Source organism: Monopterus albus, unplaced genomic scaffold, assembly GCF_001952655.1.
Source record: "Monopterus albus unplaced genomic scaffold, M_albus_1.0 scaffold198.1, whole genome shotgun sequence".
Lineage (NCBI taxonomy): Eukaryota > Metazoa > Chordata > Actinopteri > Synbranchiformes > Synbranchidae > Monopterus > Monopterus albus.
In genome coordinates, this window is record NW_018128078.1 from 318,784 (window position 1) to 334,890 (window position 16,107).

General features: G+C 42.5%; 1 protein-coding gene across 1 annotated transcript in view; it reads left to right on the top strand.

Annotated features, from left to right (window-relative positions):
• Nucleotides 1-3: 3 nt before the first annotated feature.
• The window catches only part of gtdc1 (glycosyltransferase-like domain containing 1), a gene marked incomplete at its 5' end in the record, with an annotated part of 21,958 nt that continues 5,854 nt past the window's right edge, over nucleotides 4-16,107 (top strand). Inside the window, 7 exons of the mRNA XM_020617983.1 lie at nucleotides 4-17; nucleotides 816-983; nucleotides 2,161-2,334; nucleotides 9,452-9,517; nucleotides 9,661-9,768; nucleotides 13,120-13,229; nucleotides 15,565-15,709. Of these exons, the coding sequence (XP_020473639.1) occupies nucleotides 4-17; nucleotides 816-983; nucleotides 2,161-2,334; nucleotides 9,452-9,517; nucleotides 9,661-9,768; nucleotides 13,120-13,229; nucleotides 15,565-15,709 (785 nt within the window). The remainder of the gene's footprint in view (nucleotides 18-815; nucleotides 984-2,160; nucleotides 2,335-9,451; nucleotides 9,518-9,660; nucleotides 9,769-13,119; nucleotides 13,230-15,564; nucleotides 15,710-16,107) is intronic.

Here is a 16,107-nt window from a genome sequence, read left to right on the forward strand (position 1 = left end):
ACCTGCCCGTCATACAGGTGAGACTCGCACAGTATCGCAGGTCATCCACATTACCAGCAGGTCACAGTTGCACAGGAAAGGCTTGCTCACCTGACTTTAGATTCACATTCGTACATGTAACACCTGTGCACAGAACATGATGTAACGGGATGAGGCACAGCTGTGGTACAGGACATAGCTGTCGGCGTGGTGCTCATACCTAGAACTGCTACACGCAACATTTTATATGTTGTATGAAACCTGTGTATAGAATCAGCTTTATTGGCCAAGTAGGTTTAAACCACTGACCATATAAAAGATGGACAGGCTAACGGCTTCCAGAAGTGAAGCCCCCCCCTCGGCTGGTTGCAGTATAGGTCATAAACTCCGCCTCCTCCACGTTGGCGTATGGGACTTGTGTATCAGTCAAAGGAATGCATGGGGTGGCCGTGCAAAAAAGGGTTTTCAAAGAACTTGTTTTCTGTTTAAATAATAATGTAAATATGTTCATTCTGCCCATGTATCTTGACAAAAGGGCTACAGTTGGAAGTGTGTTTTTATAGGCTTTCAACTGCTTTAAGGTTTCTGATAAAGATTCACCACTCGCAATTTTCTTGGTTAATTCAGTTTTTGTTCGACCTGCCACTTCTTTTTTTTTTTTTTTTCCAAGAACTGTAATCAACCACATACACAGACAATTTTATGACTTTAATGAAAACGTTTAATTGTAATAAAATTAACCGATGTGGTTCTGAGACATCAGGTTTCTGATTCCACAGTGTCTGTGGTTCGTTTTTCTTCCATTAATGTAAGTGTTTGTCTGTTTTTCTCTGCAGAGTCCTGTTCAGCAGCTCGGTCCTGAATCTGTGTGACCTGGTGGCCCTCAGGCCAGATCTGGCCTGTCTTAAGAAGGTTCTGTATTTTCACGAGAACCAGCTGGCTTATCCAGTCCGCAAAGACCAGGAGAGAGACTTCCAGTATGGATACAACCAGGTCCTGTCATGGTACGCACAAGAGTCTGAATGCAGTCACCAACATGTCCTTTTTAATATTGTTTTATTGACATTGGATTTACATGCTATACATTGCTAAAGGTGTAAAATTAATTGGGTTGCTATTATGTGTTCCTTGGAAATGTTTTATTATTGTTCTTGTTATTCAGACCCACTATATAGAGATCAATGATGTGTTTCCTGCCTGAGCAGAAATAACCATAGTTGATGGTCATTCTACTCAACAGTGACATCTGCCATGTGTTGCAGAGTTACTGAGGTTTGTTTACGGCTGTCAAAACAGCTTTAAGTACATCTGTTCACTGCACTTAACATGCTGTATGTATCCATCACAGTGAGAAATGTAATATTTCATAAGTGTGAGTTCTAATAGCAAGCAGCCATATAAAACTGAGAGCAGCATAAATACACAGTGTGTCTTAATTAGTGTCGGGCTGCATCTGATTGGTTAATGACCTGGGCTGATTAGTTAATTACTGACATGCTGCTGTGTGTAATTGAAGAGGTTCATGCTCCCATCAATCAGATGTGAAACAGAAAACTGTTGTTGACTTGATGGGCAGCTTGTCAATAGGTCGCAGGCTAATGCCGTTACCGCAGCATTAAAGAATGCGTGGCACCGATCGTTACGAGATGTCTGATTGGACCGAGGCCAGGTTACTTTACTAATGTGAGGTTTAATGAAATGCAGCGAGGCCGCGGTGTGTCAGACTCCACTGCAGCTTAAACATTCACTCATTTTTAAATGACTTTTAAAAGCTGAGCGGCATGAGAATGACTGACTGGTGATTGTATCTGCTAATGCCATGTCAACACGAGTAGAGCAAACCCATAGTCGACCTCCTGAACAATGATCTGCACCTTTTGAGACTTAAAAAGATCCAGTCTAGCTTCATTATCGAATTCATTTGTGTCCAATTTTGATCTCAGTGACTTGTTCGGCAAAAAAAGAAACCCCAGCTTTCCAGTTTCACATACCTGCTGCTTTTCCTTCTTCACAAAACTATTATTTTCAGTACTGATTAGTGATCAGCCCCAGATAGATTTCAAACCAGTTTTAAAGAACCCAGTGATCCAGGCTCAGGTCAAATCATCTGGAGAACTGTGATCCACATACGAATGGACTCAACGTTTAGATCGGTCTCAGTCTGGTTGTTTTGTCCTTCAGCCTGGTGTCAGATGTGGTGGTGTTCAACTCCCTCTTCAACATGGACTCCTTCCTGTCCTCCATCTCCTCCTTCATGAAGAAGATCCCAGACCACCGACCCAGAGACCTTGCGCAGGTGATCCGGCCCAAGTGTGTGGTCCTGAACTACCCAGTCCAGTTCCCTGATGTCAGCAGGTCAGGTTTAATGAGGTTCAGGTCCTCTGCTATCAGACAGGCCTCCTCCACTTCTCTTTGTACATCTGATGTTGAATGACAAAGATAGAGGCTGTCTTTATGTAGATGTGTGTTTTGCAAGGGTTCATGTTTGTTTGTGAGCGTCATGTGAACTTGGACTCTGATCTTAGACTGTAAACTAGGAGACAAATCAAGGACATGATGTCGCTGAACCTCCAGGTTAGTAGGGTCACAGCTGATTTGGTGTAGCTTCCAGCACTGTGAACTCAGGCAAATTACCAAAAACTGGGTATTGCACTTTTCAAGAAGTATTTATAATGACTCTCAGAACCACTCCTAGGAATCGCCCTGAAAGCTTAAGAACTCGTCATCCTCTCATTCTCAGCACGGAGAAATCCCACTAAGAACAAGTGTGACATCGCTGTTTTGGAAACTGAAATGCCAACATTGGCGCCATTGGTCAAGTAAAGGCTTTGTGTATAAACAAGAAGCTGGTTCATTATACGCTGTAGTAATGTGCTTTCTATCACGTCTCTTTCTGCATTAGGCAGCAAGTTTATTGGAAAGCTGCTCATAATGTGATTCGCCTGTCTGAAATTATTTTCATCAGCTCTGTTTTTTTTAATTCTATAGCCTATAATAAAGTTGTGTATTCAGGGGGAACATGTTTTCAAAACGAGGTTTCAGTCTGCTTCTGCTGTCATTTGAGTCGTGTGTGTGTGGGGGTCCGTTTGGCCGTTGAATCCAGTGACTCAAGGTTCACGTAGTTCACAACCACTTGACTGTTAATGCTGTGGTTAGCTTTGGATCCACAGAAGCGCCCTTGTCAGTCCTCGGGGCGATGACTTTAATGTGTGTGCCATTGGTGGCTCCAACATGTCTAAGGAAACCAGCAATTTGCAGCTGGTTTTTCACCAATTAACAGTGAGTGGCATGGAAATGAACAAACCGGTGCATCATCAGTGGATCTGTATGAGCGATCGAGGTCTTTATGTATAACAGCCAGCTTTGACAGCTGTTCATGTTCGATCACAGCTGCCCTCGAATGACATAAGAGGCCTGCTTTTAAGTCGTTTGGTCCGGAAGCTCCTCAGGGATTGTCACACAGAGGAAGGAGGAGATCCACTCACCACAGGGAAGGGCAGCTTTTGGCATGGGCTGTGATGAGATCTCACAATATTAAAACATGAGGGTATGTATCGTCAAGGTGAAAGGCTGTTTCATTAAAAAGCCTCCAATTAATCCAAAATGCTGCAGCCAGAGTACTGACAGGAACTATCAAGAGATCATATTAGCTTCTCTCCATTGGCTCCATGTAAAATCCAGAATAGACTTTAAAATACTTTTCCTAACATACAAAGCCCTTAATGACAAGGCTCCATCGTATCTTAAAGACCTCATAGTGCCTTATCATCCCAACAGAGCACTTGGCTCTCAGAGTGCAGGTTTACTTGTGTTTCCTAAAGTCCACAGAGCCCCTCTCTGGGGGGGATTTGTTGGCATTTCCTCTATAATGGTGAGAATAGTAAGGTCTAGACCTTACTTTGTAAAGTGTCCTGACATGACTTTTGTTGTGATTTGGTGCTATACAAATAAATTTGTATTGTGTTGTATGTGGTGAAATTATATGACCCAACCGGTAATTTATGAATTCGAAGCTGGGGTCTAGAATAAAGATTCTCTAAGTAAGAGAAATATTTTTTTTCAGTGGTCCCCCAGACAAAACTCTGATTTCTGTGGTTTCATCGGGACTTGAGTAGAGACTCAGAACAAACGGGTCAGTAAGTATAAACACAGTGTACAAATACTGTGTGGTCGTGTCGGTGGCAGAGCTGCACAGCTCTTCTCCCCCTCCAGTGTTTCTCAGCTCATTTTAACATGTTAATGTGTCTGAGCCACAGCTAACTCGCTGAGGTAAGTAAGTGATTATACGCATGGCCGACAATCCCTTCACTTGCCCGCAGTCCTCCTACTAAACCGTGCATGGGGGGGCCTAAACTGCAAAAAGCTTGAGCGGGGTCTTGTTCATTGAGTACCGTCTGGCTGTGATTGGGTTTCACTGATAACTGGAGCCAGTGCATTAATGAGTCTGTCCTAGTTTAGTATCTGGGCCCAAATCCTCTCTAAGCTGCTCGCTGTTGCTTGTTGTCAGTACATGGCTGCTACTAACTGTGGTTTCCATAGTTTATGGCTTTCTGTCAAATGTCAGAAAATACTGAGGAATGCCCACTACGCTTTCTCCCAGGTCGCACTGCAGTATTATCCTGAACATAGCGGCCCCAGTTATAAGACAAACTCCCTTTTCAAACATGTTTTTGAGAAGAAGACTTTTTGAGGACAGGCGACTGCGTGATGCTCGTCTTCATCACTGAGCTTTTTTTCTCTGTTCTGTCTACATGACTTCTTTTGGTTTATGCTCTCACACTTCAACTGCTTTTACTGGAAAAAAAAACTTACAGCAAATAGATTTACAGTTTTTTTTTCCTCTTTTTTTTATGATTTTGGAGCAAGCTAATGGCTCACAGCTCCTGTCCCATAAGAGGATACAGTATGCACCGTGTGTGCGTTAGTAAGAAATAGGTATAAAGTGATATGATGATTAAGAAGAGAAGAAGACAAATCATGTTCCAGTGGACCTTGATATCCAACACAGTATATGATCGGTCTGAGTGACACATGAATCAGCCGTCTGTCCAATTGTCATCCTCAGCATGTGCACATGAACCGACAGATTGGTTGGCTTTGGAGTTTTACAGTCCAACAGCTGTTCTCCTCTGGACTGAATCTGGTCCTTCCTGATGTCGCAGTTTTCCCTCCATATGAATGTTACATAACTTCACACTGAGCCACAAACCCACCAGAGGGAGACTGGGAGAACACTTTGAGTCTGAGCAGTATCCCACCTCTGGTTATCGGGTCATTGGTGGACTCAGCAGTCAGCTCATATAATGACCTTAATGTGGATCTTATTGTGCTGTAATGACTGGCTGACACTCGTTCAGTCCACCCGCCTGAACTGTCCCATCTCAGACTCCAGAGATCCAGAGCTCTTTGCTGATGACATGGGCTGTGTGACCCAGCTGAGACCAGGGCAGTCTCAGGTTTCAGAGCTGGACCCTGATGCTAAGTTTAGCCTCCTTTGAAAGACACATGAACCATTTTTAATCCATGTTTGGAAAAACCAAAGTTGTTCCAGCATTGGATCTTTTTACTCAGATACACATACCCTGTTCAGCTGACACCAGTACTCAAAAGAGACCAAATGTGGATTCTTCCACCACTGAAAATAGTGCCCAACAAGTGCACTGTTTGTTCAGTAAAAACTACAGTGAGCATCTTTGAGAAAATTACTGAGGCATTGGTTTGTCATCTTTAGAGCCTTGTAGACGTGTTATGAAGTTGAGATTAAGCAGTTTAGTTTTAACATTGCACTGTAACTGCTCTTTATTTTGTTCATCAATTTTTTTTTTCCCGTTTTAACAATGTTTTGTTGGAGGTTAAGGTTTCCTGTTGTAGTTGGTCTATACCAATTAGCCAGAACATTCTGACCACTGAGCGGTGGCGTGAATACCACGGACGATGTCATTTCCTGTCGGTGTGGAGGTGTATATCAGGCATTAGGATAACGCGACTGCTCACAGCGACATGGTTTAGTGTCAACCACAGACCCTGTTTGCAAAAGACAAGTGACAGAACGAAACTGAGATGGTCCGGGGTGTAACCTCCTGTGGAAACAAACATCAGATGATCAGCAGCAGAAACAGACTTTCCGTTTAACATGCAGTAAACGATGTAGAAGGACTGTTGTACCTGTGAGTGATCAGCAGTAGGTCTATGTGACACAAGCAGGGCACAGGATAGCCAGACTGTGGCACATGCTGACCAGTCACACACAGCTGATGTGTTCACTGCTGCTGGTTGATGTGATGCAGGAGGAGCTCGGTGAGCATTCGGTACGCTTTGGAGCAGGGAGCATCTATTTTCTTATAGCTTTGGGAGGCATTTGAGGACCACTCGTGACAAATATTGCCGTTTTTCTCTTTTTCAAATGGCGACTAATTCAAACTGTTTTTGTGCCACAGCAGAAAATAAAATACATTTAACATTTGATCTTGAGGGCAGTTAGTCGACTAACATCAGTGTACTGTGTGTAAACTTGTCACCATAGGAAAAGTGTTTAGATGGCCCTCGAGAGGAACCACAACTCAACAATGAACATGCACGCACGTGCCTCATAGGTGCACCCTGGTATTTCAACAAATAGTGCTACACCTCTGCTCCTGTGTACATGGTATTAGGCAGGTGGTCATAATGTTATGGCACTGCTAGGGAATGTAACGGTGCCCTTAAAAACTGATGATGAGGATTCCTGCTATAGTTGGACTACATGAGCATGTCAGTTTTGTCTTAACTGATCTTTTTCTGGTTTTGATGTTTGTTGTTTTTCACTTGTGTTTAAAAAAAAAAAAAAAAAAAAAAAACTGCGAGTTGCCTCTGTGTATGAAATATGCTCTACAATAAACCTGCCTTGCCTTTCTCCTTCTGCCCCTGGTGTTGTGTAGGCCAAACAGAAGACCGTTAACAACAGTCCAGTTTGGTGGACGTAGGCTCTGTGTCGCTCTGAGACAGACCTCATCTGCATTTCTTAAATGATAAAAAAAAAATAAAAATTGAGGGCAAACCCATCTTGAGCCTCAAAGTTCACTTCTGAGTTACAGATGAGAGCATTGGTTTGGGGTCAGCCCTAGAGAATCTGATTTAGTGGCCAGTTTTTCTCTCTGAGCCTAAAACTGTCTCAGTTTTAGTCTCCAAGTACGAGGTTCCTTCTGAATCGAGTATATTCCCATACGATCTGTCTAAAAGCAAGACTGAAGCTTGCTTCTTCTTCATCTGTCAGGTAGATGTAGTTCAGTAAATATTTATTCTTGTTTGACCAGAATCAGGCTGAAGCTGTCGGGGAGGTTTTATTTTAAAGGCCGGGTTCAAGTGTGGGAAGTCTGTCGTAACAGCCCATATGAAGAGAGCAGGCGCTGGTTTGACTGGTCTCATCCTCTTTCCACTGAATATACGCAACCTCTTTGTGTCTTTGTTCAATCCTGTGTGTAGCTAAATGTACATTAGTGAAGAGATTATTGCCAGTGAGATAAATGAGCTGAATGATTTTTGACCTTGGGCTTTTCATCTTTAATCGGGTTCACAGAGGTGAGGTCATCACACAGATTACTGTTGATTTATCAGGAAGATAATTGGTCCCTTCCCATTATCTATTTATTTATTTATTTATTTGCCTCCAGTCAAACATCTCATTTCCAAAATGGATTATTGAGTCAGGTTTTCCCACAGAGACGTGGCTGTGATGCAGCCGGTTGGACAGCGTGTCCGTTTCTGTCCATCCAGCTTTCGCTTTGAGGCTTTTAAAAAACACTTTGCTGATGTCACTGTGTTTCTTTATTCCCTGAATGTCTTCGTTAGGTTGAAAAGGTGTCGACATTTCTCTCAATGTTTAAATGCCTAGGTATACACACTTTAACGACTAAATGTTTTAATGACTGTCTTTAAATTTTTTTTTTATTTTTTTTTTATTATGGGCTTTCTCTCCATATCTGTGCTTTTGTCTTAATTATTCAGGTTTTTTTTTTTTGTTTGCTTTTTTACATCTTCAAGTCTCCAGGTCTTTTGACATGTGTGTGTGTGTGTGTTCGTGTGTGTGTTCATGTCTTCACATCTTGCCTGGATATTTGGATGGTTTCTTCACATCCCTTTCTTCCAAGTCAGTTGTCTGTGGTTTTCCACAGGGTTTCTTTTCTTCTCAGGGCCTACAGCGCCTCTGATCTGATAACCACAGGTATAATGGACCCTTGTGTTTTCTGATCCTTCTGCCTCAGGTTGATATAAGTCCCACTGTGCACATTAATACTTTGTGTGGTTGAGCTGGGCTTAGATATTTCAGCTCTGAGTGTGAGCTCAGTTTTTTTTACCTGCCAGCCTCAGAGAACGGAAGAAAAGCGAGTCTCTTACACATTTGTTTGTTTTGTTTTTTTCCCCATATACTTTATTTTGAAATATCAGTCATGTAGTAGATCATCCATCAAATATTTTTCATTTGTAGGTGAGTTTTTTTGTCTGTGTGAATAAAACCTTTCTGTAAAGGTAATATCTGCTGATTATCAGTTTCTCAATGTAAAACAAGTCGGATTGAAGACGGGTGGGTTTCAGACATGGACCTGGCCAGAGACTTGTTGGTGATGACCGGGGACTTTGAAACCAGTTGGCCTAGACTGGGTGTGGATTATACATCAGTTTTGTTTTGTTTTTTCCCTGAAACATTGTTTAAAGATCTTAAATTAAAGCTTGAAACACAAAGTTTAGGACTTTGTACTTGACCAGAGGCTTGTTGATCCAGGCTTAGAACTTGATTTGAGACCCTGAAAACTGAATGAATACTTGAAGCTTGGTTCGAATTGTTGGTATTAACTTTGTATTTTGATTATCAACAGCAATAACCGGTCTAAGCGTCAGTGTATAAGACTTGAAACACACGACTCTGTACTAGACCAGGGTCTCATTGGTGTCGACTTTTACTTGTTGATGCTGACCTACTGACTTGGGAGTTACTGGGAAATTAACCCGCGAGTTGTTGTTGACCTGAACCCTGACTCGGGACTCGTTTGTCGTCTTCAGATTTGTCGTTCTCAACTTGGGAGTCGATTGGAGCGTTTTCGGTATGGACTTTGGACCCGTTGGTCGCGATTTTCAGTCATAGTGAACATCGGGTCTGCTTTTAGTTTCCCGGCAGTTCACGTCGTTGGTGCGACCGTTGAAAACTGTTAGATTTGCCGTGTTGGTTCCTGATATGAGAAATGTTCACTTCTCTGATTGTTGCTGGGGAAGATGATAAAAGCCTTCAGGAACTGACTGGACTCCAGTGCATTTCAGGGAACAATGACTGGTGTAAAATGAGTATGGTTTAATTAGTGTAAACTCTGGTGTGGTCACCAGCAGTGACGAAGTGTTCAGGAGCGATTAGGAGAGTTGGTAGCTGTTGTTCATCTGCAGTTGGTGGATGTAAATTAGCCACAGACGAGTTTACACTGATTATTCTGCTTGTGGTTTTCAGGTTGCTGCCGAAACACAAGCTGGTCCGCTGGCAGAAGGTCGGTCCTGGTCAACCACAGACATCAGGGTAAATACATCAGAGGTTTGTTTAATGTAATGACATGCCTCATCATTACAAGATCTGTTACATGGAGCTGGGTTTTGTAATAATCAATGATATCCTGTTAGTATTTTTATTAAAATGTACCTGTTATTGTCGTAACATGACAGGTCTGGGGATTGGCCCACGTCTGAACCCAGAACAGACAAGAAGCCTGTTCACGAGGAGGGCCCTGAAGACCAGGGGAAGCCTCTGCACATTGTGTGGCCTCACAGGTGGTAAGTTCAAAGTATGATGTCAGGACACCAAACTTTACTCTACGTCTTCAAAATATTTGACCGTTAAGTATTTCAGCAGTATGTGAAAATCATCATGTGCAGCAAACCGTAGTTTCCCAAGAACAGTCACCAGTTTTCTGAAAAAAGTAGGTCTGACAAAATAATACTGTGCATTAGTGACTTATGTTAAGATCGACCTCCTCAGTGTAATTCTATAGTTTGTAAAAGGACTTTTTTTTTTTTTTTCATTGACACTGCTTGATAAACGCAGCCTCGGGTTGTGTTTGGACTGAAATTGTGAATCAGCGAGATAGATGAAAGAGCTGAGTTGCATTTTCAGCTTTGACTTTTGTCTCCTGAACATGCTTGTAAATCAGATTATCGACATAAAGCTGAGCGGTGGTTGGTTGTTTTTCACCTTCTCTTGTATCGCTGACAAAAGCAGCCGTCGTATAAGCTGCTCTGAACTGAGCAAAACACTGCCGGATTATCACAGTGATGGCCGGACACTTTTATTTTGGGGGAAATGAGGATTTTTCCACAGAGGTTCAGTTAATCTCCGATTGAAGCTTCTCTCCATCTCATCTGTTTTTTGTTTAATCTGCGTGTGGCCTGGATCTTCAGATTACAGCTCCGTCTTACTGCTGCTGTTTCTAGGGGAGGAGGGGGAGGAAATGGGTGTTTCAGGTGAAGAAGCTGCAGCCTCAGAGCTTCGTCCTGCACATTGACAGAGCTTAAGTTGATCGGGATCAGCTTTTATGTCCTGACTCTGTGTAAAAGACAAAACACAACAAGCAGCAGGTGGTGAAGAAGCATCCCAGAGCACCGCACCGATCCCAGACAGCAGAAAACTGACTACTGAACACCAGCAGTTGTCAGTCAGTGACATATGCCGGGGCTGCCGTCATCGATCTGAGTGTTTTTAAAATATGTGTGTCTGCTTGCTTTTGGTGTCACACGACACTGAGCTGGTTGGACAAAGCAAACACTGAAGATGTCAGAGCACACAAACTGTAAATGTTCCTTATAATTAGCATTGTTTAGAGAAACCACAAGTGGGTTGACAACCTTTTATTTATTGCAGATTGTCTCACACAGGGGTTTGTGTGTAAATAACTTTGTACAGACTTGGCCGATTGATTCGTTGAGAAAATTAGCAGATAATCAGAAAAATCATTAGTTGTCCATTTATCATATGTTCATAAATACAATGTCGTGAAACGGGACTAAAAACAAGACTATCTGAAACTTCTTTAATGCAGCGATTTGTGCTCAGTTATTAGATCCTGAGAAACTGTGGTAAATGGTCTTTTACTTGTATAGCGCCTTTCTATGCTTTTTATAGCACACTCAAAGCGCTTTCACACTATTTGGCCATTCACCCATTCCCAAACACTCACACATTCATTGCTTCAGTGTCTTGCTCAAGGACACTTTGACGTGTTGACTGGACGAGCCAGGAATCAAACCGCTAATCCTCCAGTTAGGAAACGACCTGCTCTACCTCCTAAGCCACAGCCGCCCCCAAGCTAAACAGATGTTTAGATGTTCCTGAAGCATGACACTGAACCTAAACACCCACCAGAGTCCTAAAGATCTATGTTCCGAGTCCAGGAGAACGGGGATCCTGGGGATTTGCTGACAAAACTCCTCTATATCATAGGAAATTAAAAACTTTTGGTCCAATAGGAATTTAAATTTCATGATTCAAGCTGAAGCTAAATGGATTTAGTCCGACTAATGTCACGGCCTTTGCTAGAAGGCCGTGACATTAGTCTTATTATTGATTGGTCTGCTGTTATTCAGTTTATGAACCAATGGGTCTAATTTCAGAGCATTTACTATTTGTGGAAATGTTTTAATGGCAATGGTGAATGAGATCCCTGACTATGGTTTCCTCACCCGTTAATTAACTCTCACCTCTTGGGGGGACATGGGAGCATTGTTATCTCCCTCTCATTTAGTCTTTGTCCTCTGTATCAGCTCGGAGGCAGCGGAGGGGTAGGCTGCTCACAGAACAGTTAAAGGTTTGGGCAAATGAGAGAATTATCTTTGTGTCCAGGGGGAGACGAGAGGCCGGGAGTTGAAAATGTGAGGAAGTAATCTGCTCGGTACAACGTCACCTTAGGACAGCATCCCGCTGACTGCTGTTTGACCTTCACACCATCGCTCTGTCACTGACGGCACGGCTCAGCGTCAGGACTAATGTGACGGTTCGTTTGTGGAACAGGCCTCCAGCAGCTCAGGGAAAGCATTACACCCAGCAGGGTTTTAACGTGGGAGATGTCAAAATACATTTGATTTGTAGAGGGATCGCTTCAGCAAATTTACAGTGTGTGCTTTACAGCAGATAAAATATCTACTCGGTCTCCAAGAAGGACTTTTACTGTAAATTCTCTCACCCTAACCCTAAAAAGTTTGCCTTCAAGGAATGTCTCACTTTAAATAGATATTCAGTGGACAGCATGAACAAAAGCTCCCATGGTAAATTTAATGATTCATCACTCCTTTGTGTGTCTGCTCTTCTGAATGCGCTGTTTTTAACAGGAAAACCCATTTTCCCTAATCATTGATTTTACCTAATAATTATCTTGCTTGTTTGTTTCAAAAATTTCTCACCAAAAACTGAACAGCTGAAACTGTGAACCAACATTAATTTAGGACAAATGTGTCCCTAGTTTCTTCAATTCAGGTTTTTTTTTTTTTTTTTTTTTTATTTTTTTTTTTTTTTTTTTTTTTGTATAGCACCAGTTCACAACAACAATCGTCTCAGGGCACTTTACACAGTCAGGTCTAGTCCTCACACCGTTATAAGCAAGACCTAACAAACCCCCTGAGCAGCACTTGGCGACACCAGGGAGGAAAAACTCCCTTTAAAGGAAGAAACTTCTGACAGACCCTGGCTCTTGGTGGGCGGCCTTCTGCACAGGAGGAGCTTGATGGCTGAAGGCTCTGCCTCCCATTCTACTTCTGTGGACTCTAGGAACCACAAGCAGACCTGCACTCTGAGAGAAAAGTCCCACAATTTCCTTGAAAAATTTTGTACCCAAATTTAGTTTCTAATGTGTGCTCGCTGTCCTTCATGATTTATTTCACAGTTTTAAACAAAGCTGGTCAGGCTACGTGAGACAGTAACTGATTTCCTGTCTTTAAGTTGTGTTCCTGTCAGATTATCTGTGTTGTAGCATCATCTGTGTTGTAGCATCCAAGAGTGACTTTAAGAACCATGGTTTCATTAACTCATCCATCTGTTGCTCCATTGACAGACACCACCTCTGCCTCCTGATCTTGTGAAGTCTGAGCATTTGTTAGTTCACCAGAATCACGGAGAAACTGTTTGTTTATTTAAAGGGAACACGACAAAAACCCTGAGCTCTTCTTCTCCACTCTGCTCAAGCTTAAGGAGAAACAACTTGACTTCCACGTGTCAGTGCTTGGAGAGACGTTTACCGACATACCAGGTACAGAGATACTGCACATGTACATGCATAACTAGGACAGTGTGTATCCAATCAGAGCACTGCTGGAAACAAGTGGTTTTAAGATCATATGCATACCCATAAGCATATGTGCAACGCAGCAGGGTCTGAGACCGAGTCCAGCTGAAGCTAATAGTTGTGGGACCAGTTTACTTTCATTAGTTTTGAAAGAAGTGGGAAATGCTTTGATTTTTCTTGACCTTGCCAACTGTTTTGCATCTGTGCTGTAGTTTCAGTAAGAGGTAAGTGTGAGTTCTTGGCTGACATGGAAGTCAGAGCATTTTAATTGATAAAACACCATGTATCATCAGCTGACAGTGCTGTAATAACCACCTGTTTTAATGTAATGAACACACTCTGCAACAGTGAGACAGTTTTACTGAAGCATAAACACACTGGCTATGGATCCAGCATCATATTTAGTGATTAGCTTTGAGTGCTGGAAGCCAATCATACTGGGGAGTATTAATTTGTTTTCACTGCTCACCTGTTTGTCTTTCTGCTTTGTGTTCATAAATATCAGGCTGCTTTTATCTCATGTACACTGGGGTTTTTGAGTAACCTGATTGCTGCCATGTTTCTAAATGCTTTATCTGATTGCTGCCATAATGTGGTTTGCTCTCAGTAACCTGGTTAAGTGCATGTAAACAGTGTGTGTCACTACCTTAGCCAGGCATGGTCAGTAGTTAGCTGATCCTACTGTGCAACCTTTGGTCTAAAAACTAAATAGGACCAGAGGGCTGCCGTACTGTTTTGCTCTGACACCAGGATTGTCTCATGGTCACTGATATTTGGTTTTGCTGACCGCTGTGGCTATTTTCGTTATGGCTAGCAGCACCAAAGTGAAATGTAGTGGTGTCTTTCTATGCCCACTCATTCATCCACTCTGCAGGTTTCATGTGAAGCCTGGGGAGGACAGCAGGGGGTGTGTGCTTGAAGTGTGCAGAGATGCCACTTGCATTGAATCTGTAGTGGTTAAAAATGCATTTAATAAGTCACAGCTTTTGCCGTCCAAGTATTGCATTCCATTAAATCGCTATTTTGATTTGAAAACAATCGTTCAGCCATGGTTTGAACCCATTTGGGGAGTGGGTCATGGGCACTGTAGCCTTGGAAATGTACTTTGTGTTAGGAGATCATTATTTTAGTTTGATTGACAAGTGAAGCAGTCAGCTGGCAGTTTATGGGGTTTGGCTAGCTAGAATCCAACAGCTTTACAGTAAGTCCTCCTCAATGAACGCGGTACTGTTCAGACTTTTTCAGAGGGGTGCTGATTCAGATGTAGTATCATTTTGGAGGCTGACGTTTGTGCTGCTGTTGATCTGAACTGCATCACACAGAGAAGGCTTTCTGGTATTTGGTCCACCGAGTTTATATCGGTGAGGGTAGGCTGAACAATAGAAACTCTTCTCTGTATAACACAAAATGACCATAAAGTAGAATCAACACCTGTTTTAAACCATTTGAACAGAAACTGAGCATTATTACTTTCAGGAAGGAGGATTAGTCTGACTTAATAAACTATCAGACTGACCTAATAAACTGCATTCCTTGCCTGCAGTATAGCACAGAATATTCAGATCAACAGACTGCACTGACTGAGTAGGACTTTTTACCACATCGTGTGGATTCAGAGCCATAAAATTAACTGCAGATTAAAAAGGCATTTACATGGTCAAAAACAATACAGAGGTCCTTAATCAGTAGGCAGGTAGACAGAGGCAGGCAACAACCAGGACACATTTAGGCGCCATGAATAGAAATACTGCTGACATTAGCACAATAGTAGATCTGGCAGATGAGCAGGGATAGGGGACCGTGCGTTAACGCCTTGTTGGTCAGTGTGCTTTGCTTCACACTTGCCTTGGGTCAGTGGTGCTCTGGGTCCTACTTGGACGCCGTTATGTTTGCTTGCAAATCGAGTTTCTTTATTTTTAACCTCAACCTGCCCAGACACAAATTTACCTTTTTGGCTGTATCTGACTCCTTTATGTTCATTTCATGTTGATCAGTGTGTGTACTGTTCCTGATCAAACAAATCAATAAATGAACATGAAATGAAAATTAAGTGTTTGTAGAACTTCATTTATATGCTTCATGTTAGAATCACTCACATGGGCCTATCACTCCTGAAGGTTCACATGAGGTACACCAAGCTAAAGCCAAGTTAGACTAATCAACACTTGGTCTAAGGTTTGGACCAGGTTTCTGAGTTCAGACCAGAGACCTGTCCAGCTGGTTGGCCTTTACAGTGAAATTCACCTGTTGGAAGAATCGTTTAATTCTGCATGTGTCTTTTTCTCCTGTGGTCCTGCAGATATCTTCCTGGAGGCCAGAAGTCTGCTTGACTCACACATCCTGAACTGGGGTTTCCTTACCAGTAGAGAAGATTACCTCAGAGTGTTATGTCAGGCCGACGTGGTTGTCTCCACCGCCAAACATGAGTTCTTTGGAGTGGCCATGTGAGTTCATGTCGCCTGATGTTGGCTTTTGTACTGAATCAGTTGTTCTGTGTCTGTCAGTCCGGTGGGACGTCTTCAGGCCTCTGGTTTGACCATCAGCTAACTCCAAAGCCTTTACCGTGGTGGAAAATCTGGCACAGAGTGTTAAACAGTACGATGCACTTTCTTTACTCAATGTCGAACTTTATTTTTCCCCGCCATGTTCAACACAACACATGCGCACTCCCATTCCCCAGACCTTCCGGTGTTTTCACAATAAAAGCCTAAAATAAATAAAAGCCTGTACCTGTAAACAAAAATATATAAACATGAACACATCTTAATGTATGGAACTTAACACAGAGGACCTAGGGAGGTTTATGCTGGATAAGTAACTGAAAAATGAATGAACTACTTTC